At 37.6% G+C, this 25466-nt stretch overlaps 1 protein-coding gene across 5 annotated transcripts in view; it reads right to left on the bottom strand.

Moving 5' to 3' along the window:
• ESYT2 (extended synaptotagmin 2) overlaps positions 1 to 25466 on the bottom strand; it is a 92819-nt gene that overhangs the window by 32575 nt on the left and 34778 nt on the right. For all 5 annotated transcript variants that reach the window (XM_052806664.1, XM_052806633.1, XM_052806642.1 and 2 more), the window contains exons 3-6: positions 25059 to 25193; positions 23096 to 23172; positions 17237 to 17309; positions 16319 to 16408 (exon numbers count right to left, since the gene is read on the bottom strand). In XM_052806664.1, coding sequence (XP_052662624.1) covers positions 16319 to 16408; positions 17237 to 17309; positions 23096 to 23172; positions 25059 to 25193 — 375 coding nt within the window. The remainder of the gene's footprint in view (positions 1 to 16318; positions 16409 to 17236; positions 17310 to 23095; positions 23173 to 25058; positions 25194 to 25466) is intronic.

Raw genomic sequence — 25466 nt, 5'->3', positions numbered from 1 at the left:
ACCCTTCCACACATACATATAAATACACACCTCGATATACATGTGTACTGTAACAAAAAATTAAGCAGAAAAAAATCATTATCCTTTCAATGGAAAAGGTAGTAAGAATTAATAACGGAATATTCCAAAACAAAAGGCAAGATATATCATGGGATGTACTGCAAGAATCCACATGAGCCAGTAACATGCCATTGCCACAAGAAGGCTAACGCTATCCTGGGCTGCATTAGTAAAACCATTGCTAGCAGGCTGAGGGAGGTAATCCTTCCCTCTACTCAGCACCCTGACTGCTGTGTCCAGTTCTGGGCTCCTTAGTACATGGACATACCGGAGACAGTCCAACAAAGGGCCATGAGGACGATGAAGGGACTGGAGCATCTCTCCTATGAGGAAAGGCTGAGAGAGCTGGGACTGTTTAGCTCAGAGAAGAGAAGGCTCAGGGGGATCTTACTAATGCCCATAAATACCTGAAGGAAGGGTGCAAAGAAGATGGAGATGGGCTGTTCTCAGTGGTGCCCAGTGACAGGACAAGATGCAATGGGCACAAACTGAAACACAGGAGGTTCTCTCTGACCATTACAAAACACTTTTTTACCGTGAGGACGACAGCACTGGCACAGGTTGCCCAGAGAGGTTGTGAAGTCTCCACCTTTGGAGATAGTCAAAAGCCACCTGGACATGGTCCTGGCCAACCTGCTCTAGGTGACCCTGCTTGAGCAAAGGGGTTGGACTAGATGACTTCCAGAGGTCCTCGTCAACCTCAACTATTCTGTGAACATATTACAACAGAAAACAAACATTTGGTCCCATCCAGGGAATAAGATTAGTGTCTTCCTAACTATGCTATTCAGATGGGTGAAAAAACGTACAGCCTTCAATTGAATGCTTAAAATTTAACACTTTCCCTGCTGATAACCATTCAGAAAATTGCTGCAAGATTTTTCTTAGCCTCCTTCTTTTACCATATTACACTCCTGTGTCTCTGTATAGGCGGGAGAGAAACAGAAACAGAGACTCCTCTAATACAGGCATCTAACTTAAACTCCAGTGGATGATTGAAAGGAGCTTTCTCTCTACCTCCATTAACCAAAAGGAGTTCCATGGAGATCTGCTATATTTTGACATTTAGAAACCAACCCACTTAGAACAAAATAATTACAAATTTATACAGATCATTACAGTTTATCTGTTTGCTTCCTCTAACTACAATTTTCTAAACCCTTCAGGATAAACATGTTTCCCAGACTCTAGAAGAATGAATGAAAGTCAAAACAATTTTTCATTCTGTCATTACAGCATCAGACAGAAGAGAAGAGCTCTCAGAATGACAGCTAAACTTCATGGTTTAATTCAATTCATTTTCTTACTTTACATAATTTTATACTGTGTGGGTTAAAATGCAGTAAACAATAAATTTCTGCCAGTTGTACGTATTTTATTATATTTAATTAGGCCTTTGCGTCCACCCTTTTCCCCTTGCCAATTACAGAGTATTTCCTTTATCCATCCATTTCATATACTGATTTTTGCCCAGGAATTATATTCAATATCTCAACAGACACAATAATGATATTATGATAGCAGAGAAAAAAAAAAAAAAACCCAAACCCAACATTTTTATTGTTCTGCTGTGACCCTTAAAAAACAGTTTCTCAAAGTATCCACAATAAAGTAGCAGCAGTACAGAGAAATGCAACACTTTAGACACTTTGCTGAACTATGAGTAAGATGTTTCTTACAAGCTTAATTCTGTGGCTTTAGAAATAACAGGAGCTTTCCAATAAGATACTGCAGAATTGATACTACTGTGAAAACTTAGGTTGATTTTTAAGAGACTTCTAAAACTGTATTTTGCAAGTTTCATCAGAAAGTTAATTTTTCCTTTTGATTTACTTTTCAGCACAATATCCCAAACAGACACTGAAAATAATATGTTGGAGGAGGAAAAAAAGTAACAGAACTTTGAACTCTTTACTAAATAGCAATAATTTCTTTTTGCAGTTTAGGGCAAAAAGAAACAAAGGTAAAATACTTCTTGCATTTGTTGCTGGTATCACTTCTGTTTTAGCCTTTACATCACTGGTGAAATGCACCACTGGATAAAGTTTTATTTGTCTGCTGGTAACTACATTTCACAATTAAGATATTTTGTCTTTATAACTAGTATGTTCCAAAGACATCCTCTCACTTAGTTGTTTATTTACTTGATTCTGTGTATTAAAATTATCTTGCAGGACAAAATAAAACATAGCATCAGATACTATTTAATATAAAACTGAATTTCCAAGTTCATGTTTCCAGATGGACACCACACTGGAGATAAACAAAATAACATTATGAGGAAGATATTCTCTGAACATTAATAGTAGCTCTAAGGACCAAACTGCATGAACAGGTGGAAGCAGATAGCTTTCCAAAAATAAGTTCTGTGATAAAATAATTGATTCTCAGACTCCAGAAATTTTAATGAAAAGTGTCCTTACCCAAAGGTTGGAATACCTCTAAAACCCTAACTTTTATAAACACAAGGTAAACAGTTATGGTCTCTTTGCTCTTTTACATGATATCAAAAATTAATGTTAGATGACTACTTTGCAATCTATCTGTGAAGTTGATATTTGCTCTCACTATAAAATAACTTCAAAACATAGAATGTGTCATCATCATCTCAGAATGGGATTTTTTTTCTGAAATGTACAAGGGCTTTTACAACACTCAAAAGCGTTAAGTGAACAACATGGCAGAAATTAAAGCACATTTCACAATAATGAAACAGATCATATTCTTGCTGCTTGTAACAACAGTCATTCTAAAATATGCAATAAATATTGAAAGACTTGGATTTAGTTTTCCACTTATGAAATGATACAAACACTGGATGAATGTGCAATAAATTAACTGAATAATTTGTATGCAACACCAACTAAATGATGAATGTAATGGTAAAATGTGACACAACGTTGTAGATATAAGCATCTTCAGAAAATTTTTCAAATTGAGTTTACTTTTCCCTTCATGCCATGTACAGCACACTTGTCTTCTGCATAAGTAGAGATTTCCCTCAACTGGGAAATTGAAAACTTTACAGACAGGCTTAGGTTTCCATCACACAAAATAATCCAAAGCACTTTTATTCTCTGCCCAAGAAATACAAGATTTTGGTTTTGAGACAGGAATATAGACCCTTCTGTTAGAAGACACATGAAAGAACTGTCCTTGCCAGTTTGAAGGGAGGCTCTATACTATTTCACGCAGTTTTCTTCTTCACCATCCATAAAACCATTACAGGCCCCTATATCCTGAGTACATGTTACTTTCAGCAAATGGTTATACAATATCAATCCACATTTTTTTCTTCTAAAACATAGTGGTATTTCAAGATTATTTTTTTTTTAATTTTTATTACTTTTTAGGAAGCTTTGAAGTCAACAGAATTGAGATGAATGCTGGGAGTAAACATAGTGGTTTAACTGACCATACACAGGCATCTAGTTCCATTTGAGATCCATTAGGATACAAAACAGAATAGTTGGGGTTGGAAAACATCTCTGGAGATCATCGTGTCCAACACCCTTGCTCAGAGCAGAGTCACCTAGAGCAGGCTGCTCAGGGCTGTGTCCAGTTGGGTTCTGAATATCTCCAAGGATGGAGACTCCACAACCTCTCCGAGCAACCTGCTCCAGTGTTCCATCACTGTTACAGTTAAAAAATAAAAAATAGTAACAATTCCTTATGTTTAAAAGGAATTTCTTGTATTTCAATTTGTGCCCATTGCCTTTTGTCAAATCACTGGGCACCACTGAGAAGAGTCTGTCACCATCGTCTTTACATCCCCTGTGAGGTATTTATATACATTGATAAGATGCCCTTGAGCCTTCTCTTCTCCAGGCTAAACAAGCCCAGCTCTTGCAGCCTCTCCTCATAAGAAAGATGTTCCAGTCCCTTAATCATCTTTGTGGCCCTTCACTGGACTCGCTCCGGCATGTCCATGTCTCTGTTGTACTGGGGAACCCCGCACTGGACTCAGGCCTCCAGGTGTGTCTCACCAGTGCTGTGTAGACAGGAAAGATCATCTCCCTCAACCAGCTGGCAATGCTCTTCCCAATGCAGCCCACGGTGCTGTTGGATTTCTTTGCCGTAAGGGCACATTGCTGACTTCTGTTCACCTTTCTGTCCACGAGGACACCCCAAATCTTTTTCTGCAAAGCTGCTTTCCAGCCAGTCAGCCCCCAGCCTCCAGCTAGACTTCACGTCACTGACCACAACCCACTGAGCCTTAAGAGTTCAGCCACTTTTCAAATCAAGCCCATTGTCCACTTATCTGGTCTGTACTTCATCAGTTTGCCTATGCGGATGTTGCAGAAGGTAGCATCAAAAGCTTTACTGAAGTCAAGATAAACAGCATCCATTGCTCTCCCCTCATGCACCAAGCCACCCATCTTATCGTAGAGGGCTACTGGCTTGGTTAACCATGATTTCCTGTTCATAAACCCATCCTGACTACTCCAAATCACTTCCTTGTCCCTTCTCCCTTACCAGCAGAATTGAGATCACCGCTTGGGCCCCTGTGCCCTTGAATTGCCCCCAGAGCCATGCAGTCACACTTGATGTTTTCCAGATCTCCCCTGGAAATAGCGTTGGTGGTCACATGGCAGAGCAGCAGCAAGTAGTAGTCTGAGGGCCAGACAAGCTTTAACAGTCGACAACATCCTGAATCTGAGGCCCAGGCAAGCAGCAAACCTCCTGAGACAACAGGTCAGGATGGCAGACGGGGGCCTCTGTCCCCTGCAGCAGGGAGTCGCTCAGTACTATCACTTGCCATTTCCTCCTGGTGCTTCAGTGTGGCTCAGGTTCTGCTAGCTCGGATGCTCCCAGGCCCTCCTCTGCTACACTGACCCTGAATCTGTTCCACAGTTGCAAATCTGCAGGTGGGGTAGGGATCATCTTCCTTGTGCCAGAAAATTTCCAGCTTTCCCCATCATGGGAGAATCCCATCCAGTAGTGTCTCCAGAAGGTCAGAGGTCCTGTTTCAGATCTCCCCCTTCTACAGTGAATCACACTAGATGCACACGTGAGAGTAACTAAATTCAGCCTAAGCCATCTACTTGTTCATATACATTTGTCGTATCTGAAAGCAGACTGTCCCAATCTAAAGTGAAAAATACTATCATTAGTAGTTGTAGTGAGACTGTACAGAGCCCAGTATAGAGACTGCTGACTTTCATCTTTCTTCAGGTGAAATCATGAAGATATCATTGGCTCCAGTACCATTTTGTATTCAATGTCTTTTCAAAGATATCTCATTTAAAACTAGTTTTGCCCACTTTCCATTAGAGTGCTAGCAGGATTATTTTTAGTGAGAAGAGGCCAACCTATGTTATACAAGAAAAAGAACGTACTTGAACACATAATACGGAGGAACTGATGGGCTGTGGAATTCACATCAACACTTACCACACTGGTTTTGACCATGTATCCACATTCTAATAAACATACTGAAAGTTCAACTAAGTACATGTGAAAGTTTCCTATACTTCTGAAAGCACTGATTTTTAGAAAATGCTGTTGAGAGACTTAGGTTATCAGACAAAAAGAAGGTTAAAACCACTTGCCCAGTTTGCTTAAGAGCCAGTTTACACAAAAATTCTGCCTTTCTTCTTTCAAATTTATCTTCCATTAGCATACAATGCCTCTATCAATTATAGATCAGGCTGTCAGCCAAGCACTTACAAGAACTTGAGCATGAGAGATGAACGCACGTTAGGAAGACAGTTTTCTAATTAACATTTCAGCAAGGGAATGCACAGTTAACAACTGGATTGGAAAAGATCCTCTTCAGGTAGGTGGGAGGTTCAGTTTGCTAAGGCACATCTATCTATGGAATGCCAGCAAGGCTAAGTGGCAGTAATACCTTCCAGGAGTGGATGAGATCTTGCCCAAAACTCATACAGTAGACTGAACAGTCATCGTTGTCTTTTTTTTTTTTTTTAAGGTTTTATGATTTCTTTTCCACATGAATATTAATTTAAAGCCATCAGGTGTTTTTAATTTCCAAATGCAAAGAAAAACTGTTAGAAATAATTTGTTGTAAAATGGGTTATTTTACATTTGTATGTATGCTTTACTTGTACAGTTCTACAATAACAAACTACGAGCTAGAACACAGAGAACATCTATATTTAAGAAAACTGAAGGTAATTTCAGTATATTCTTCTCTGAAAATTAATGGTGCAAATTATTAGTATATGTTCTCAAATCTCATGTTCACCTTAACTCTGAAAAAACATTAAGAAATAAATAACTGAACCAGGATGAAAAGTCCAACTTCGCATGAATAACTTCGGTTTTGTACTACTTCCTCAATCCTGCAAACCCACAAATGTTGCAGTAATATAACATACAAGTAGCTTGGTAGTAGCTGATAAGACTAATCACAACTTGTGTTTTCAGACTGGTTCTCATGTTCTAATCGCAAGTTTTGACATTACATTATGTCACACTTTAAAAATCTCTGTAGGCTACCAAGGCTCTGGAAGAAGTAATTTTATACTGTTTTAAGACAAAGAACGCAGTTTATTACATGATTTATTCCCTTTTTCATTATTCATAGGTGAGTTAGAAGGCAATTACACACCATAAATACCTCAAAAAAAGTGGTCCCTATCCTAAAGTGTTCATACCTGCATCCCATATTTAACAGTTTTACATACTGATGTTTTCAGAATAAATAGAAAATGAGAAAATATTTGCATTTCCTTTTGATTTTTTCATGCTTTGTTTAGCATATTGCATACAGCAGTTAACACAGCAAAGTCCTGTGCTGTCTCCTAACTAGACTTAACCAAATTAAATGGATTGAGCAACATAATGCATGTTGAAATTCAGCATTGAGAAACATTTGCTACACTAGACTGAAACATATATCATAGTGGTTTCTGTATTAACTGCCACAACCCAAAACAAAACAAAGAACGAGCTATGAGATACCACTGAGAACTGAAAGATTTTCAATTTATGTGACCAAAAATCATTTCAAAAGGTTGCAACACAGCATATGAAACACATACAGTGCCTATGGTACAACCTCACTATCAATACTTTATTACACACCTCTTCTCAAAAGCAAGGATACCAATTCATTGTCATCAGTCCTTAGACCATGAAGCACGTAAAAAATGATTACATAAAGAAACTGAAAAAATAGTGCTACTAAGTGGCCATTTAGACAAGAAATGCAATTAGTAAATATATTATCAGAAACTTCTCTCCATCCACTCTGCTGTACAGGAATAAATACAAAGACAGAGGTCAACTGCAGAAACATTAAAGACAAATCCTTTTCCATTCAAAGTTGGAGCTAAGAAATTAAAAAACATTACTAAGGCTAAGCACTTTAAAGGATTATTAGAAAAGCTTTGCAAATAAATCTTAAGCCATGAAATGTTTTGGAAGGAATATGAGCCTTCAAACTCCTGGCATAAATCAAGCTTTCACTATCTGGGCTTTGAAGGTAAGTTCTCCTTGCAGACAAGATTTGCTACATTCGCCCACCACAGTGCTTCCTTTCCAGTTCTACCAGCAAAGCCCAGCAGTATGAAGCACACTGCTATCACTGCAGTAACATACACTCTCTAATCTTAGTCTACAGATATTAGTGACAAAAGGTTTTGGTGTTCTCCCTCCACCATTACCCCCACATTCCTCTCAATAAGGTTGTTTCAAGTCTGCACTTTTGGCTTCCAAACATCATCAGACTTCAGCATAAGATACACCTTTTGTAATGTAAGAAAAGATTTTTCCAAAAAGCAACACCAAGTTCAGGCAAAAAAAAGCTTATACCTAGAGTAGTATGGAAATAGCACTGACACCAGCCAAACTCACAGTAGAGAGAGAAGAAAGTAGTCAAATCTACAGTATTGCTTTATACACAAGAGGGAGCCCTTCCAGCCATAGTCCAGCCAAACAACAAGGATTTTCATTCTACGTTTTGGGCATTACCATGCCATGACTCGCTGGAGAGAAAGACGACCTCCTAACTTGTGGTTCTGACAGTAAGTTAAAGCAACATCACCACCCTAACAAATTGAAGAGCCCTATGGAGAAAAAGGAAGCAAGCAAAAGACTGCCAGCTGATGAATCATTTTATGAAGCACTGAATATAAAAAAATTCCCCACTTAAAAAAAAAGTTTTGGCCTATAAATCTCAGAAATGGCTTAACAATATCATTTCCTTCTCTGTCACCGCTTTGAGCAATGCATCATTCTCTTAGTTTAGCTAAATTCAGGGAATGCCAACTGGTTCTCTGTGGCAGAACTAACAGGGCACTGGAAAGACTGCGTTCAGGATTTGTCACCAAGTGAAACTCTGCCAGGAGCCAGAAATGATGTGGTGTCTTTCCACAACACATTGCAACTGAGAGAGGTGATACACCTTGCAGAGACTCTTACCAGCCAGCTCACTGGCCTAAAGCGGGATTTCAGACCCCAGTTACACTTTCCGATGAAGTAGTATGTGCGTCATGTTACTCAAAGCTGTTTCAATTCTTCCTCTGCTCAGAGTAGTGAAAACGAATTATGTGTCCTCCCTGAAAACCAAGAAATTTGTGTCTTATCAAGGCTCTGCACTGAGAACTCATGCAACACATACACTGAAGGAGTTTTAAAAAAACATATATATCCCTGCAGCCTATAAGAAAAGATAGGCTAAAAACTGATGAGCATTTTTACATATTTGATGTTCTCAATACCCTAGATGCCTTTACAAAGGGAAAAGAATGTAATGGAATGTAGAATATACAGGGCCATAACTAAAGTTCACAGCAGCACAAAAGGCAGCCTCTAAATGCTGCCAACCTTGTGGCTTGATTTGCCTGCCATAAGCACTACTAATTCTCAGAAGAGAAGCCACAAAGTATTTTAAAATGCTCATGAACAACTTCCTACTAATCAAGTTATGGAAGTATAAGATTTCTGCAGGACAAATTTAAGTTCTGCTACAGAGCAGGATGACATGATTCCATGGGATAAGTTGTGTTTCTTCTCAGAAATTTATTCTAAGGGGACTAACATGCCCTCTTCTGTTACTTGTGAATGGTCATGCAGAAACACAGCACAATTTGTCTGTTAGTAGAATGCAGCCCATTACCACTACAACACTAAAGTGCTAACATTATTGTAGTAATTTAATAGGTAACATTATCCAGTGTATTTCCCCAGTAAATATAAAATAAACTCAGCCTCTCAAACAAGGCTTGACTATACAATACCATAGAAAGCACGTATCAGTGGTTTTCACCATTGCAATAGGAAACGCAGCGTATTTGTGCACAGGAACTGTGTTTAACAGTACATCTTTTCAGTTTTAACTGTCTAAAGATTTAAGTGAGACAATTGCTACAGTGACAAGATGTATAGTTGCAGGGATAAGAGACATAGCGGGCAAGTTTTTGCGTTAAGGGGACCAGAAGAAGGATCACAGTTGGTCTTAAAAAAATCCAGTGCACCTTGCTATTCTCTATAGTGTTAACTACTCAAAGCTACAGTTCAAGCCAATTCCCTCTACTTTCTATTGCTTTCTACCCACCTCTATCAGTCCTGCATTTTGGTTCACACCCTCACACTAGTACTGACACTCTCCTGACTCCTTAGTGAGCCAGCTCAAGATGCTAAAATACACCTGAAGGACAGGAAACTAGTCACTTCTTGTGTTTAATATTCTCCCAGCTTATGTCCCTTAACCAGCTTCCTTCAGGAGCAGAAGTTTCAACACTTGTATAAGAGAGACAGTAACACTGAAAGGGAGGGCACAGGTAGAGGAGAATACAGTACTGTGGAAGCTCCAACTGTGATCGTTTAGAATATCCCATAAGCTATCAAAATTAAAAATTAAAAAAATGTAAGTTATAGCAAATTATAAGTATACAAAATAACAGTGCAAATCACTCACTTTGTAAGCAACAAGACTAATTCTTAACAAATACTATTATAACAGTACCTACGCTTCAGAATTTATCCAGGTGTTCCACAAACCCCTTTAAAAGAGGTTAAGAAGTTTTGAAGCAAAGATACTGACAGTCATACGTTCTGATTTTTGATCAGCTAAAAGCAAACCAAAGCAACATTCTTCTGCATGCTACATAACCACTGTTTTTTTCCAGCCATTTCACTAGGAGTCATTCTTGGTGCAAGCACTCCTTCTGAGTCTAATTTTCCTCAGTACTGATAATTTTGAAAGCCACATCCAGCACTGAATTTTCCAAAGGCAGCCAATATTAAACAAAATTAAACCAATAGTAAATAAATCAAAACTACACAACAGAACCAATCTGTAAAGTGAGTAGAGGGAGAGCAGTACTCAAGTCAGCAAGTGGAGGGCAAAACTGTGAATGTAAAAATGAGAGCTTTGGAAGAGTTGCCCACTTTTCCTGGAAGGCATCCTGTTTTCCAGCCACTGTTTTTTGAGAACAATAGTACTGATATTTTCATGCGTCCATTTTGTTGTTTGTAATTTTTTTTTTAAAAGAGAAAAGGGTTGGGTTAGGACATGTCTTCAGTATTAAGTATGCCACTAAACAAGCTTTTGAAAATTACCAATCTGCAGTACAGCTATAAGCCATATACACTTCTATAACTGAACCAAAAATCAAAATAATTAGCCATGTGATATTTTGTTCTAAAAGTAAAAGATAACCACACTTAGAGAAGCAGAATATATGCCAAATATAGATAAAGTTAACATAATGAGAAGTAATGCAAAAAACCTTACAAATCCTGACTATTTACACAGTGCTAACTTCTCTCTAGCACTGAAGCTCAGAGATTTAAGACTACTTAAAAACATCGGAATGCATGTTATTTCTCTCTCTCAAAATCTCTTACATATTTGGACATATTTTATAAGCTGATGATACTTTTAGTACCTTCTTCACAATAATAACAGCAAAATACAGTATTTTTAAAGTTTCATATAAAGTAAGAACTCTTGCAGCATCAAAAACTTCATGCATTACTCAGAAATAAGAGACTGGTAAACTCATTAAACAAGTATGTTCGGAACTATTAATTTAGGCAGCATTGCCTTTTATAGACATCAAGGCCAGCAAACAGATGATACAGAGCAAGAAGAACTGTTGCCAGTTATTTTAGACTGGAAAATATGAGAACAAAATCTAATGCTAGCTGCCAACTAATTCCTCTTCTCTTCTAACAAAAATATTGAAGAAAAGCTTTCCTTGGCTGCAGCCACTTGCTCTCTAATACGAGGACAGAATTTGGGTATTGCTATAATAAGCATTATTTTACATTTTTCTACAGAAGTTAGAAAAATAAACACCAGGAAGACACACTGCAGTGGGGAGAGAAGTCTGCTTGGAAAAAACTAAACATCCATGCATAACTCTCAAAATTATGGAATAACTTGATTCAAAGCTACTTTTTTTGAACAATCCACCCTTAAGTTTGCTCGGACCTTGACCACTACCTTAATTTTTAAATGAAAGGAAAGGTGAAAAACATTTTTAATATTTTTGTAACTGAATACTTTTGGGGAGGGGTTGACTTTTTAATTTTCATACTCCAGTCTACTTCCCATCCTTTTTTGGCCCACTAAGTCAACCAGACCTCTAATAAAGCACATGGGGGTAGGAGTAAAGACAAAATTACTCTGGGCAAAGTCTCTCCCAGAGTTCAGAAAGCTACTGACCACAAATGAGAGGTGTTTCATTTGATATATTTTCAGTTTATTACCTCAGGTGCAAGTTGTCCAAGTTAAGCACTTTGCAAATGCATGGCACTTAGAGTGGATCAGGGACAGAAAGGACTAGGCACAGGTACCAGAGCTAAAAGCTGACTGGAGAAGTATCTGGGAGTACTAGAAATGAAAGGTTCAGGCAAACGCTACCAGAGCGCAATACTGGGGAAACAGAGGAAGCGTCAGGAACTGCTTACAAGCACGTCTGCTGCTGATCTCTCCCTCCCTATCCCCTGCCAGCTTTCCTACCTCTCCCCTAGAATGCAACGAAGAAACGGTAGCTGCAGGAGGTACCTCAGGAGAGCAGTACAGACGTACTGCATCGGGTCACGGCTCTGCCACCAAGTGTGTCAGAATGGCTTCTGCGCAAGTACTGTACGCTGGTTTCTTTCTCAGTGAACACAAAACAGAACTGAGAGACAACACAAAACACATCTACAACATGAAGAAAGGTCAGTCCTGTAGAAAAAAAAAATGTAAAGCCTGCGTCCACACAGCTAAACTCTTCACCCTGCTCCTCTAAAACAGAGTGTTTGCATTTAACTTGTTTATTGGATGGTCCCTGTAATGAGCTGGGCACTGTGCTGAGTCTGGAAATTGTTTGGGAGAGCACTAAATAGCAAAATAACATCAGAGAGTATGTTAACAATTACACAGTGCAGACTACCATCAGGCAGTGTTCAATCCTTGTCATGGCCCTGCTTAGTTTGTTAGTATAAACATGAACATTAACAGATGCCCTACACTCATACTGCTCAGCCAGAGGGTAAAAATGAGACAAAACTTAAGCAGACATCTCCTAATGTTTAGACTCGCTTCAAAGAAATGTGTGGAAATCCAAATTCAGTTCATCCCAATGTACTTCCCCAACCCTTTCCAAATAAGAGCAATGAAGTTTTATCAGTTTTGCATGAACTATTTCACTTTTACAAAAAAGCTGACTAAATTATCCACAAAACATTTCCAAATTCTTGCATGTTTTACTAAGATTTAAGTCCACATTCCTTCCACCCAAGCACACATAGTTTCTCTAGACAGATGAAACAAGCCACACAAATGACACAAGTGACACCATAAGCTTTTCCTAGGCCATACATAAACACCCATACAAGCCTACCTTTTCAACAAGTTAGCAAAAATTTATCACAGGACATTTGTTCAAAAGAATTGTGTTACAAGAATGTGATTTCATTGAAGAAAATAACAACATACCTTCTAAAGCTGTTGAAGTAAAGAATTCTCTCCCACCCCCCAAACCTTAAAAACTACATCAACTTTTTAGAGTTGCAGATTGCTGAGGAAACCAAGATGATCAATCTGAGACTGTTTCAAAGTGCCTAAACCCGCATACTTGTAATTTATGACCTAGCATAGTCTGAAACTGTTAAATCTTGACATCACAAGTTTTACTGTTTAATTAGAACATATCAAAGAAACAAAAGCTTCCAATGGAAAATACACTTCCAAGTAAGAGATGGAAACAATTTCTTTAAAGTCTGTGTAGCATAAGAATTTCCATGATGTTCACATTTTCTATTAAGCTTTCTTACTGATACTTATTAAAAGCAGTATCAAACTTCAAATCACTGAAACTGCCTTACACGCACACACGCAACATCAAAGAATCTTCCACCAGCAAGTGTGCAATGTGTATTATGTTATCCTTTTTATTTTTCTAAAGTAAGACTGTTGTATAGACTTTGCAACATGTGTGAACATTTCTTGATCCATCTGTAGATAAAAAAAGAAATTTCCTGGAAATAGTAAAACCTAGACTAAAATTACTGTCATATTTTGTAAGATTTAATTTGATTAAAAAATGTAGAGCATTTGTTACTCATTTTCAGACACTGAAAATTACATTTGCTATGTATCCTCTGTTCTTCTACCAATGCTGCACCAAGTTACCAACAGACATACTGGTGCTTGTCAGCTAATCTTACCTGCGAGACTCAGACTACAGCTTTTGAAGTGAATCAATCACTCCAAGGTGCAGCAATCCACTATCTGTAGTGCATTGTCATAGCGCAAACTTTAATGACATATATCTCTCCTTTTAATGTAGAAGGAAGTGTTGAACTGAAATTGTATGACTACACCACCCAGGTTCCCAGCTTTCAAAAACTGTGTTAGTGTCAAACTTCGCACTTACTTTATTTTAAGAAGATCGTATTTAAGTTCAGCATAAAAAGGCAAGACAGCCATATAAAACACAGCTTCTCATGAAAAGTAACTATCGGGTATTGTATGATAGGCCAGAATTCAGAAAAGTTTGTGGCCTCAGAAAACTTCCCCTAACCCATTTTCTTTTAATTACTCAGACGCAGAACTTTTCTTCTCTTCAATGAGCTAAGAATCATTCTCTTTAATTCTCTTAATTCAAGAGAATTTAAATACGTCTGGAATGACTACAATGTTATTGAATACTGCAAGAATGCACATCATTTTGGTGCCAGACACCATGATACAAATTAATATTAGCTGAGCCAAAAAATCCCCAGCTTTCATTGTTGTTTGGACAGTAAAGAACAGGGAACCCTAGTGTCCTGGTTTTGCCTGGGATAGACTTAACTTTCTTTCTAGTAGCTGGTATAGTGTTATGTTCTGTGTTCAGTACGAGAACGTTGATAACACACTGATGTTTTCAGTTGTTGCTAAGTAGTGTTTAGACAAAGTCAAGGATTTTTCAGCTTCTCATGCCCAGCCAGCAACAAGGCTGGAGGGGCACAAGAAGTTGGGAGGGGACACAGCCAGGACAGCTGACCCAAACTGGCCAAAGGGGTATTCCATACCACGTAACGTCATGCCCAGTATATAAACTGGGGGGAGTTGGCCGCGGGGGGGCAGATCGCTGCTCAGGAACTAACTGGGTGTCGGTCAGCAAGTGGTGAGCAATTGCATTGTGCATCACTTGTTTTGTATATTCCAATTCTATTATTATTATTTTCATTATTATTATTATTTTCTTCCTCTCTATTCTACTAAACTGTCTTTATCTCAACCCACAACTACTACTTTTTTTCGATTCTCTCCCCCATCCACTGGGGGCAGGGTGGGAGTAAGCAAGCAGCTGCATGGTGCTTAGTTGCTGGCTGGGGTAAAACCACAACACCTAGGAAAGGTTTCTAAAGTGTATCACAGTTTCATCTGGATAAAGAAATCAGTTACTTATACAAAAAAGATGGTAGAACACAGCAGAATCCTATACAAATACTATAATACCTTGAAAGTAATTTCAGTTTGTACATAATTATATTACTTAAAATTTAAACCTTTTTTAATTACTCAGAAGTATTTTGACTCTTATTAAGTCATGGTCAACCCTTCTAGGTAATGCCTGTTAGAATGACCAGGAACTCACCTTCTACAAGACTCACTAGGTTGGATACAACCTCAAGAGCACGTCTGTGTCAATGGTTCTGGAAGAGCTATACTTATATCAATCCTAATGGATGCAGGTCCAATCTGTTCTTAAGAGACAACAGTGACAGACATTCACAGTGTCTCCAGGCAGCCTACTGCAGCTCTTCACTACCACTACCATTCAGGCCTTCCCTCATCCCCCTTGCCCAGCCTGAATCTTCCTTGCTGCGATTATTTATTATCCTATCTTCCATTGATATGCAGAATAGATTGCATGTTTCTTTTCTGTAAGAGCCTTTCACATTTTTTAAGAACACGTTCTCCTCAGTCATCTCTAAACTAAACAATTCCGTTGTTCTGGTCTGTCCTCGAGGGTCAAGTTTATTCTCATCTCCCTGCTTTAGACACTCTCCAACTGGTCAGTATCTTTGTTGAAGTGCTGTGCCTAAAACTGAAAGCATTTGTGGGTAATCCTCTTGTTTACACATGCCAGTGCCAGTCTAGCTATAGAATTTTCATTCCAGCAAGACCTTGTTGGCTTACCTTTGCTTCTCTATTATTCCTGCCCAAATGTGCACTTTGGCCTAGCACATATTCCAATTGAATTACGTGACACCCTCTCTCCCTCCAAATTCTGCTACTGTCGTGATCGTTTTGAATTCCAATTCCATCTCACTCTGTACTTCATCCATTCTTATACTTAGGTTATTGGTAAATGTAATGGAAACTGCCCACCTGCTATCTAGGATAAAAACTTCAATCATTGTAGTGGGTAATCTCAAAACACCCATTGTGATTTTAATTTGTGGTAACACCAGCATGGTTTTCAAAACAGCCTTGCACGGATCTTCTGGAATTTTAACTTAGACTATGCTCACCTGCAGACTGTCATGAGAAACAGCAACAAAAGCTTTTTTACGAACAACCTAGATGGTATCTATTGACCTTCCCTTATTCAGAAGACTTTTAAGAAAAATTGACAGCTTTGACAAAACATACTTCATAATTCCAAGGTAATTATTATTCATCTTGGTCTCCTCTAGTATTCATAAAATTTGTCCACTATTTTTCTGGGAAAGTTCAAACAAATGGTAGTGATCTCCCAAATTCTTTCGTTTTGCTGCTTAATTCTTGCTCCATCATTTTCTGACTACTGTCATCAGCACTCTTTTAAAAAGAGTAGAAAACAGAGATAAAAGTACTTACAGGTTTCCTAAGGAAAAAAAGAGACAGTGCTCCAATTAGGGGCATGTCTCCAATTAGTGGTTCCAGGATAACCCTCATAGTGCCATGGATCTGTGGAAGGGCAGGAAAAAAAGGCAATGGAATTGACTTTAGTTCAAGTTTTAAATAAAATGTATTCACTGGCAATGCTCACACTTCTAATTCATTAAATACTTGATTATGGAGGAATTTCATATATAGCGTTATATGTCATCCAAACCCCAAAAATTTAACACAGGCGCTAAATAGTTGGGCTTACAAATTCACTACATTCATCTAAATAATGCTGTGTTATGTTAGGGGTAATTTTGCTAAAAACATGAAGTAGATTATTATACAGCTCAATGTAAACAAATACGGCACAAACCAATACAATGGCATCCGCAGATACTAGAAGTAGGTAAATGCTTATTGGTACATCAAGACACACATATACAAAAAGCATACTATTTTTCCCCATTAAAGAGACAGATCTGTTATCAGAAAGTTAAAAAAATTTGAGAAACAGTATGAGAAGGGAAGGCTATTAATAATAATTGCACCTAAACTAAGAATTGCATCTAACACTAAAATATTAAATAGAACAAAATTTTAAGTTCCATGGTCCCTTTACAAACCTACACAACACATGAACATTGGCTTGATGTGAAATTATTTCCATCTTTTCCAGTAGAAAATGTTATATATTTAAAACAGTTCTACATCTGAAAGGAATTTACCCTTTCAGCTAAGTCATGTTACTGAAATTATTATGCAGTATCAATATTATACAACTGAGAAGAAAACAGTAAGCAACAAAACTACACAATTATTGGTTCTTTCTTATAAACTATTTAATCAGAAAATAATGATTCAGTAATGACTCGATATCAAAATCAAAAGAAAAAAATTGAATTTCACCTGTATACTTTTCACACCAGCTCTGCAGAAGTATCTCTTGATCTCCAAATCAATTTCACAGTTTCCAACAAAACTAAAACAAAAAAGAAAGTATACATTTCATTTTTATGGACTAAACTACCATACACTGTTAGTTCTGTTTTGCACTGTCATGACAGTGTATTTTGTACCTCAGTCTATACACAGAAAATGCATCTTAAAACATTACAACATATAACAAAGTCAAGATTGTTAAAAAAATTACATCCCCTTCAAAACATCACCACTGTCATCAAAATCACTCAAATTAATACATAGGTATGTTATCATCTCCAGAAGCATACGTAAGAGAAAACACACAAGTAGTCTTACTTTTGGGAAATAACAGACACAGAATTCATACTCTATTTCAGGAAAGCTCTACATCAGTCTCATTGATAGTACATGTACCCAAATCCACTCTCACCTAATATAATCATAAGAAGCACTAGACAGAGATGGTTATTTTGCTAAAAAAAAAATCAAAGTTGCCTGAAATATTCAGAGAGTTGCAAGAACAGTCACATTTAGAAATTCAATAAGCTGGGCATGCTGAGCTGGATCATCCACTAAGCAAGGTTTAAGGCAAAAACAGTTGAGCCCTTTCTGAAGGGAGAGAGGAGGCAGGAAGCAAATTAGAAAATAATATATTAAAAACGATGCAAGTTTTTCCCTGAACAGTTCTTGTATTCCATTTTTGGGGGATGCAAGGTCAAGGGCTTGAAATTTTGCAGATGCTGCCCAGTATCTCAGAGATAGATTTGTAGAAGATGGTAAAAAAAAAGCCCCACCTATTTTGCCCATGCTACCAGGCTAAAAGATTATTTGCACACAACTCGGACTCAGATTTTAGCAGCTGCTTTTCCTGAAGCTCCATGCATGTCAAGCATGTACCAGCAGAGTTGAGCAGACCTTTTCCAAGAACTGCTGCTGCTGTGAGCCACATTGGGTCTGAAAACAAACTAATTCCAAGACCCAATAAGGAATTCAGAAGAAAGCTTGAGACTGATTTAGCAAAGGAATTGGTCCATTATTCTACAGAAAGAGAGAAAAAAAAAAACACCAAAAACCAAACCAAAACAAAAAAACAGACTGAATACCAAGCTACAGCTAAGGAGAGACTGGCTGGACAAGGAGACTGGCTAAGAAGATATGGGTTATACCGAAAGGACAAATGAAATCTGAAGAGCTTTCTGAACAGACTGCCCAGTTAAAGAAAATGGAAGAAGGAACTAAGTGGGGAGGAGATGAGGTATCTTAAAGCCAGACACTATGGGGAAGGGGGAAAATTTGTTTCCCTTTATAGGGCACCCTGTTCCAGATTCTGCAGTAGAGCCCAGGCTTCCTCACATTAGGTTCCTCAGACCTAGTCTGGACAGAGAAAAACTGTTAGGCTGTGTTTAAGAGTCTGATGGAATCTTATTACAGAAACATCTGGGAATTATGAACAAAATGGAGTTACTCTCCTTACGGGGCCATTTTAGGATCAAGTCAAGATAAAATAAATTACTCTCACAGTAAGAGCAGAACAGCAGGACCCCTTCCCCTTCCCCCCGACAACTGATGGCCACAAGGTCCTATCAAAAGAAAACAAAGGTGAGAGTTGCTGCATTCAGGATATCCATTATTCAAACCATCTGTAGCCTCCTGTGCTCTGTGTGTGATGGTGCTGTCTATGGGATTTCAAGCAAATGCAAATCCTATCAATCACTTAAAGAGAAATAAACAATAATACCGAGACATTCTTGTAAACATCCAACATTGGAATTTATTTTGGCCTATTCGAAAGATAATGGTATGCAGAATCATTTTGGTACAATGACCAGTTTGGGGAACTAGAAGACAACAACATGACAGGGGTCTACATGAAAGGAAGGTGACCACTGCTCTCTCTGGAAAGAATGTACGGTGACCATACAGTTTAAAAATAGGTATGTAATTTTTAATACACAATTTAAAATTGAGTAATTCCTATTTTTACCCATCTAACTATATATAGAGATAGTGTGTGTGTGTGTATATATATATATATAAAAAAATACACACACATATAATTGCATAACAACATGACACAGAGAAGCAAGGTCAATTAAAACCTGCAACTGAAACCTCAATCTTGGCACTCTGTAGCATCAGAACTATTTGTGTTATGAAGACTGGAAAGCAATATGCTTGTCTGAAAATCCATAACAACATGATGACAAATTGAAGTAAAAATAGTAACAACCTGCATTTGAGGGTAATAAGTCAACAACTTTGAACCTTATAATAAAGTTAAATGCGGTTTTATCCCCTAAAATATTTGGCTGGGTCCATTAACAGTTGATCCCGTACAGAATTCCACTGTAACATGACATACAACTTGAAGGCTCATTTAGTAAGGAAATTCTATACATTCAGATCATAATATCCCAGAAATATTCATAACCCCTGTAATGTACAAATCACTGAGATAGATGAGAGTTTAATGAGGACAGTATTGTAAGAATATAACAGCAGCTGTACTGAATCAGATGAGAAGCACCGTATACTTACTGTATGTGGTCACTGTAGCCCATAGAAGATACCCAGAAGAAAAACAAACAAAGAATAGGACAAACATATTTCCCAGATTACAATGATCTGTGATTCTGTACTTTGGACTATCTTCATTATTTTTTAGAAGGTCTTTAGACCCCATTTTTACATCTGTCTTCTGCCAGTACAATGGTAGCAAGTTTCTCCATTCAAGTATGCCACATGAAAAATCAATCTCTCGATCTTTTTTGGCTTTCTTTACTACAGTTCACACTTAATTTCACAGAGTTTATCTTGTTTTCTGTTGATCCATAACCTTTAATTTTCCCCAAGTGTTTACTACATTCATGCAGTTTAACAAACGTAAGATTTCTATTTATTAACAATTTATTTAGACTTTATCTTAATTTGCTCAAGTAGTTAAAATTTTTCCTCTCACACATCTTTGTCACCAGAAACTAGACTTTTAAATTGTAATGTGAGTTACGACAATTTTTTAACATAAAGCTCACAGTAAGAGAAAGGTAAAGTGTTCCCTTTGCAAATGTGGTCCTGAAATTGAATCTTTAAATACATTTTCCAATGACTGCTTTGTGGATTAGCTAGTCAAGCTGCTTACAAGACTAAAGTTCTTAATTGGATCCTGATCACTGCATAAAACCCGTTTCAAAAGGTTCTGAAAAACACTCTGAAACAATGATCATAATATACTTGATACCCTTGCAGAAACAATAAAAACTAAACCAAAACACACTCCTTTTGCAATTGAACTTAAAAGTAAAAACCAAAAAAACTCAAGGAAGATACAAAAAATACTAAAGAAGTGTTTTGGAGACACACTGAAACTACTTAAAGGTACTACATTGAAGGTCCAAAGCAAATGCATATACCCTGTCACAAACAACTGACAGTAGGAAGGACTAAAGGAAGCCACAATGGTGAAAGAGCAGGATAAAAGGATATTATTAGAAGAATGAACGTACTTAAAAAAAATTAAAAATATAAATAAAATCAAATTTTTCCTTCCCTCTCCCCTGCCACACACCCCCACAGGGCTTGGCTTGGTACAGCTATTCTTAAAAATGCTTAGAGAGATTGTTTTCCTTCTCAACTGTATTTAGGGAATGAAGGGTTTATAGAAAGCTCCTAACTTTAAACTTCAAAATAAATTAAAATTAGAACAAACTAATTTAACTGGAGATTAAAATCTACAGGGATAAATACTCCAAAGGACAGACTTTTCTCCAGCAGTAAGACTGTTCTTTATAATCTTGCAAAACTGAAGTTGATTGCCTAAGAAATAGGTTAGGGTTGGCATCTGCACATAACTCTGTATCTAAACATGCTAAGAATATTCATTACAGAGACTCTTATTCTTCCTTCCTGTTACTACTGAAACAATCCCAGTGATGAGTGATAGACCCTCAGAGAACATACACACACAAAAAAAAAAATAATCAAAAAGTAACAATTGATTCTAGGGTGCCATCTGTCTTAAACTTGCATAAGTAAAAGCCTTTGAAAAAGAGCCCTTGCCCAATGAGAAGGTGTCAAGGACAAGTCTTAAATATGAAACAGGACTTCCTTTGATGGTGGTTTTGTCTAAGCCTTAATTGCTAGAAGCTGTGATAGTCCATAGCTCTCATTTCCATTTTCTTCCTGGAAGCCTATGCCACTGGCAGTACGGACAGGCTGTTGGGGTAAATGGGCATCTAGCTGACTCAGCACTATCATTATTTAAACCACTTCTACAAATTTATTTCAGCCTTATAGGCTGGATTCTATGCCAGCTGTTATCACTTCTGTAAGTAGGTTGCAACGTAATGCAATGAGACATATGGGTAAAGATTTCCCTCAGGTCTAGGTAACAGGACATTATTCCTGACATTTTTGTACAAACCTATTGTCCTTTTTATGTTTATCTGTCCCAACCTACTTCACGAAGATGAGTAGGAGGAAAAAAAACCCAAAACACTAGATTTACTCTCTCCTCCTGTGGGAATAATTCTGCTTTAAAGGGAAGAAATGGTCTTGGGAGACTTCACCCCTCAAATGTCTCAAAAATAGCTTCTCAAAAACAATTTCTCTGCACTGTGTCCATAGTGGTCAGACAAGTCTGTTCTCCTGACGGCTTAAGTCTGAAGAGATGAAGGTGTTCTCACAGCTGCTATCAAAAGTGGCAACAAAGAGAAACTGAAGGAAATTTCTCCATTAGGGCTAACGGCATCCATCCAGTGAAACAAGCTCCTTGTATTTTGTCCAGCAGCACCAAACTCTGATTTGGATAGCTGTCTTCTTCCCACAGAAAATAAAGTGATTGAATTCAATAAAGACTGGGCCCTGCTCACAGACATAGCCCCCCACCCCCTGAAACCCAGGAAAGGATGCAGCAGCATCTTCTCTTAGTACTCTGGGGCCCAGCTTTGACAAAGCAGCACAGTTTTCAACATAGCTGAGATTTAGATAAATAATGCAAAATTAAGAATAACCAAGTTCAAACTTTGGAAGTGACTCTGAAAAAGAGAAGCTGAGAGGCCCAATTACCCTTCTGGTTACTGCCAGGGAAGCAGCAAGAAACACAGAAGGCTGCTCTTTGCTGGATTGCCAGTGACTGACAGATCTGGCCTTTCCACAACCTATGAACAGGCAAAAGTAGTCACTGTAACACATACCTATGATGGTCAAATTTAAAAACATTGCTAGGTTCACTGACTGAACTTTCAAAAATCTCCGTAACTGCAGATTGTGTTGAGAAAGACTCTGGCAAATGTTGGGTAGATCCATTATAGACCTATATAAAAGGGGTCATGATGAAAGGGCAAAGAAACCTGAAGCAGTGGAGCTCAGTCACTCTGGAATTATATAATACATAGATTTACTTCAGTTAGTGGTATGAGCACAAGTACTTAGGTAGCTATCATTTTCTTTTTCTATTACTGTGTTTATAAAAAAAACAAATCTAAGTAACTGAGAAAAATAAAAAAAACCCAAACATCTTATATCCTAAATTTTAGACTAGACTAAACTTCATGGCAAAGTTTTAGTACTTAGAAAAAAAATTCAAAGATAGTGCTTTATCTTTGGAAAATATTTTTTTATTAACCAACATTTTAATGATGCAGTCACACTGAGTTGATATACTATTTCCCTCAGATAAATACTATTTACAGGATGCAGTTCCTTCCTCCATTCATACACAATTAGAACTAACTACATTTGTGAAATGAGGCAATTCTTCTCCTTTCAGGCCAACATAACTGCCAAATCAAACCAAGTACATATTATAAAGCAAGGACACCATCGTAATACAATAATAAAGTTTACCTGATTTGAAGATCCAAAATTATCTGCCTTTTGTCCACATTTTCAGTGTACACTTTTACACCATTTATCCGCAGAGGCTGAAACAATGAAACAAGTAAAAGTTGGATCCTTTTACTGAACTATACCATATTAAACTCTTAACTTCGAAATAAAGGTGAATATACACACATTCATTGCCTGAAGTTAAGAATTTACTATAAGCCTTATTAAAAGGTGTGAAGCAAAGCTATCAATTTAGCTCAAAATGTTATTTCAAGGGTAAAATTACCTTGCTACAATCCACTCAACCACAGTCCTTCTGGCAGTTACCCTGGGTTTAGACCACTAGATTTCAAGATTTACAAAAGGTTTACTATCAAGCTTTCCCTCTCCCCTCAATAAACATCTCATTTCTCTGTACTATAATATAACACTCCCAGACGGCACTCTTTTCTGTGCAACTAAACCAACAAGCTAAATTTAATTCACAAAAATATAGTTGCCTTAAGCAGAATTTAGTCAGAATGGATGGAAAGTCATCCATAATCACCGCAAAAAGTTGTGTCAACCACTCTGTGCTCTCTCTCTAAACCGCTGTGCTCACGCTCTCTCTCCCTCCTTCCCTCATACAGAAACAACAACATGTCAGTCAAACATTCCCGAGACTCAAATGTTCATCAAATACTACGTGGGAGAGGATGACCAATGACCTTACTCAGCACCACCTCCTGTAACAGTTTGAGGTTTTCCTTTCTGGAAAAATTGCTGTATTTCTATGTACATCTTTTTAGTAATTTAAGTCAAATGGAAATCTCACTGCTGTCAGATTCCCACTGTGTTCAGAGCTGTGCAGCTCACAGGATGCAACTTAATTAAGGCTGCAATATAAAGTAAGAATAGCTGTTTCTTGTGTCTGAAATAACTCAGTCCAGCTGCAGAAGCATACAGAGGTGTGGAAGCTAATTTAAACTCTGCTTAAAATCAGTATGGCTTTAAAAGAATGCTATTCTACAGTCTGTAATACAGGTGTATCGATGGCAGGACAGAGACCCTGTGTAAAAGGATTTACAACTTTAAAAAAACAAAAAACCAAACAAAACAAAAAACCACCAAACAAAAGGTGCAGTGAAGTATGATGAACTGTAATATACATGAAATAGAGTCACCAAGAAAGAAAAATAATTCCCCTCCATCACACCTGAAACTTAACTTCAGTTTTCCTAACATTCAGAGGAGGCGGGGGTGGGGGAGGAATATATTTAAATACTTACTTAAAATCCTATTTATGACAAGCAAGAGGAACACAAAAGACAACTTCACAAAAGCTGTTAAGACGCATCTCAACAGAAGGAAAGTTCTGGTTAATGCAGGTAAGAGTAAGTAGTGCTGAACTTACTGCAAGCAGAGGTAACTTATTCTTAGCTTGGACTAGTCAAACAGGCTCTTCTGCAGAGATATATATTATGACCCCTTCTTTCATGGGACCATACAGAAGGTAAACACCTATCTGCTCCTTGATACTATGTTATGTGCAGTCCTTTGGAAAGCTGAGCCAGCAGCCTTGTCACTGAACTCTGTACATAACATGATTAAAAGTTCATCTGTTTTAAGAAAGGTAATTGCACTTGGATCATCTGGCAAGAAAAAGATAATGGTCCCTGCTCACTTAATGTAAAGCATTACATGAACAGTATTAAAATCATGTTGCTATGAGCTCTTCACATAGGAGTTACTATACTTTGAGTCTTATCCCAATTCTCATGCAAATTTCTGAGGCAGAGACGGCAGGGAAAAAAAAAGATAAATAAAAATTAAGCCTCTGCTAAAAAAGCCACACACTTTTTTATTTTGATGTTACAACAGAAACCAGAATCAGGCTTACCACCAAGTGTCACCAAGAAATATTTTTGTGTAGATTTAAAGAGGCTACATGAAAATGGTACGTAAGACAGAACCTCTTAGAAAAACTTCACCAGTCACTGACCTGATGACCGATATCAATCTTTGTAAAACTGAAGGTACTGAGGTGGTTGTTTGCTCCTCTTACTGCTGGTTCTATGGTCTCCCGGAAGAGTTTCTCAATAAATTGGCAAATAAAAGGCCACATCTGTTTTACAGTCTAAGGAAAAAAAAAAATCTACATGGAACACAACTTTACACACAACTAAAAATATTCTTTAAGGCATATGTAAGAAATTTTGTACAGCATACAAGTTTTCTATACAGTTCATCACAGACATAAGAACTGGTTCCTTTTTACATACAAGAAAGTTTTCTGGAATTCTCAATCTGTGTGTTTTACACGTTTGCACAAATCTCAAGCACTGGAGGAGAAGAAAAACAATATTAAGAATTTTCTTCTTTTATCCCACAAATGTATATGCATTCAGCA

Source organism: Harpia harpyja, chromosome 1 (genome assembly GCF_026419915.1).
Source record: "Harpia harpyja isolate bHarHar1 chromosome 1, bHarHar1 primary haplotype, whole genome shotgun sequence".
NCBI classification, from domain to species: Eukaryota; Metazoa; Chordata; class Aves; order Accipitriformes; family Accipitridae; genus Harpia; species Harpia harpyja.
Note: the sequence above shows the minus strand (reverse complement) of the source record. Positions and strands in the feature narration are given on the sequence as shown.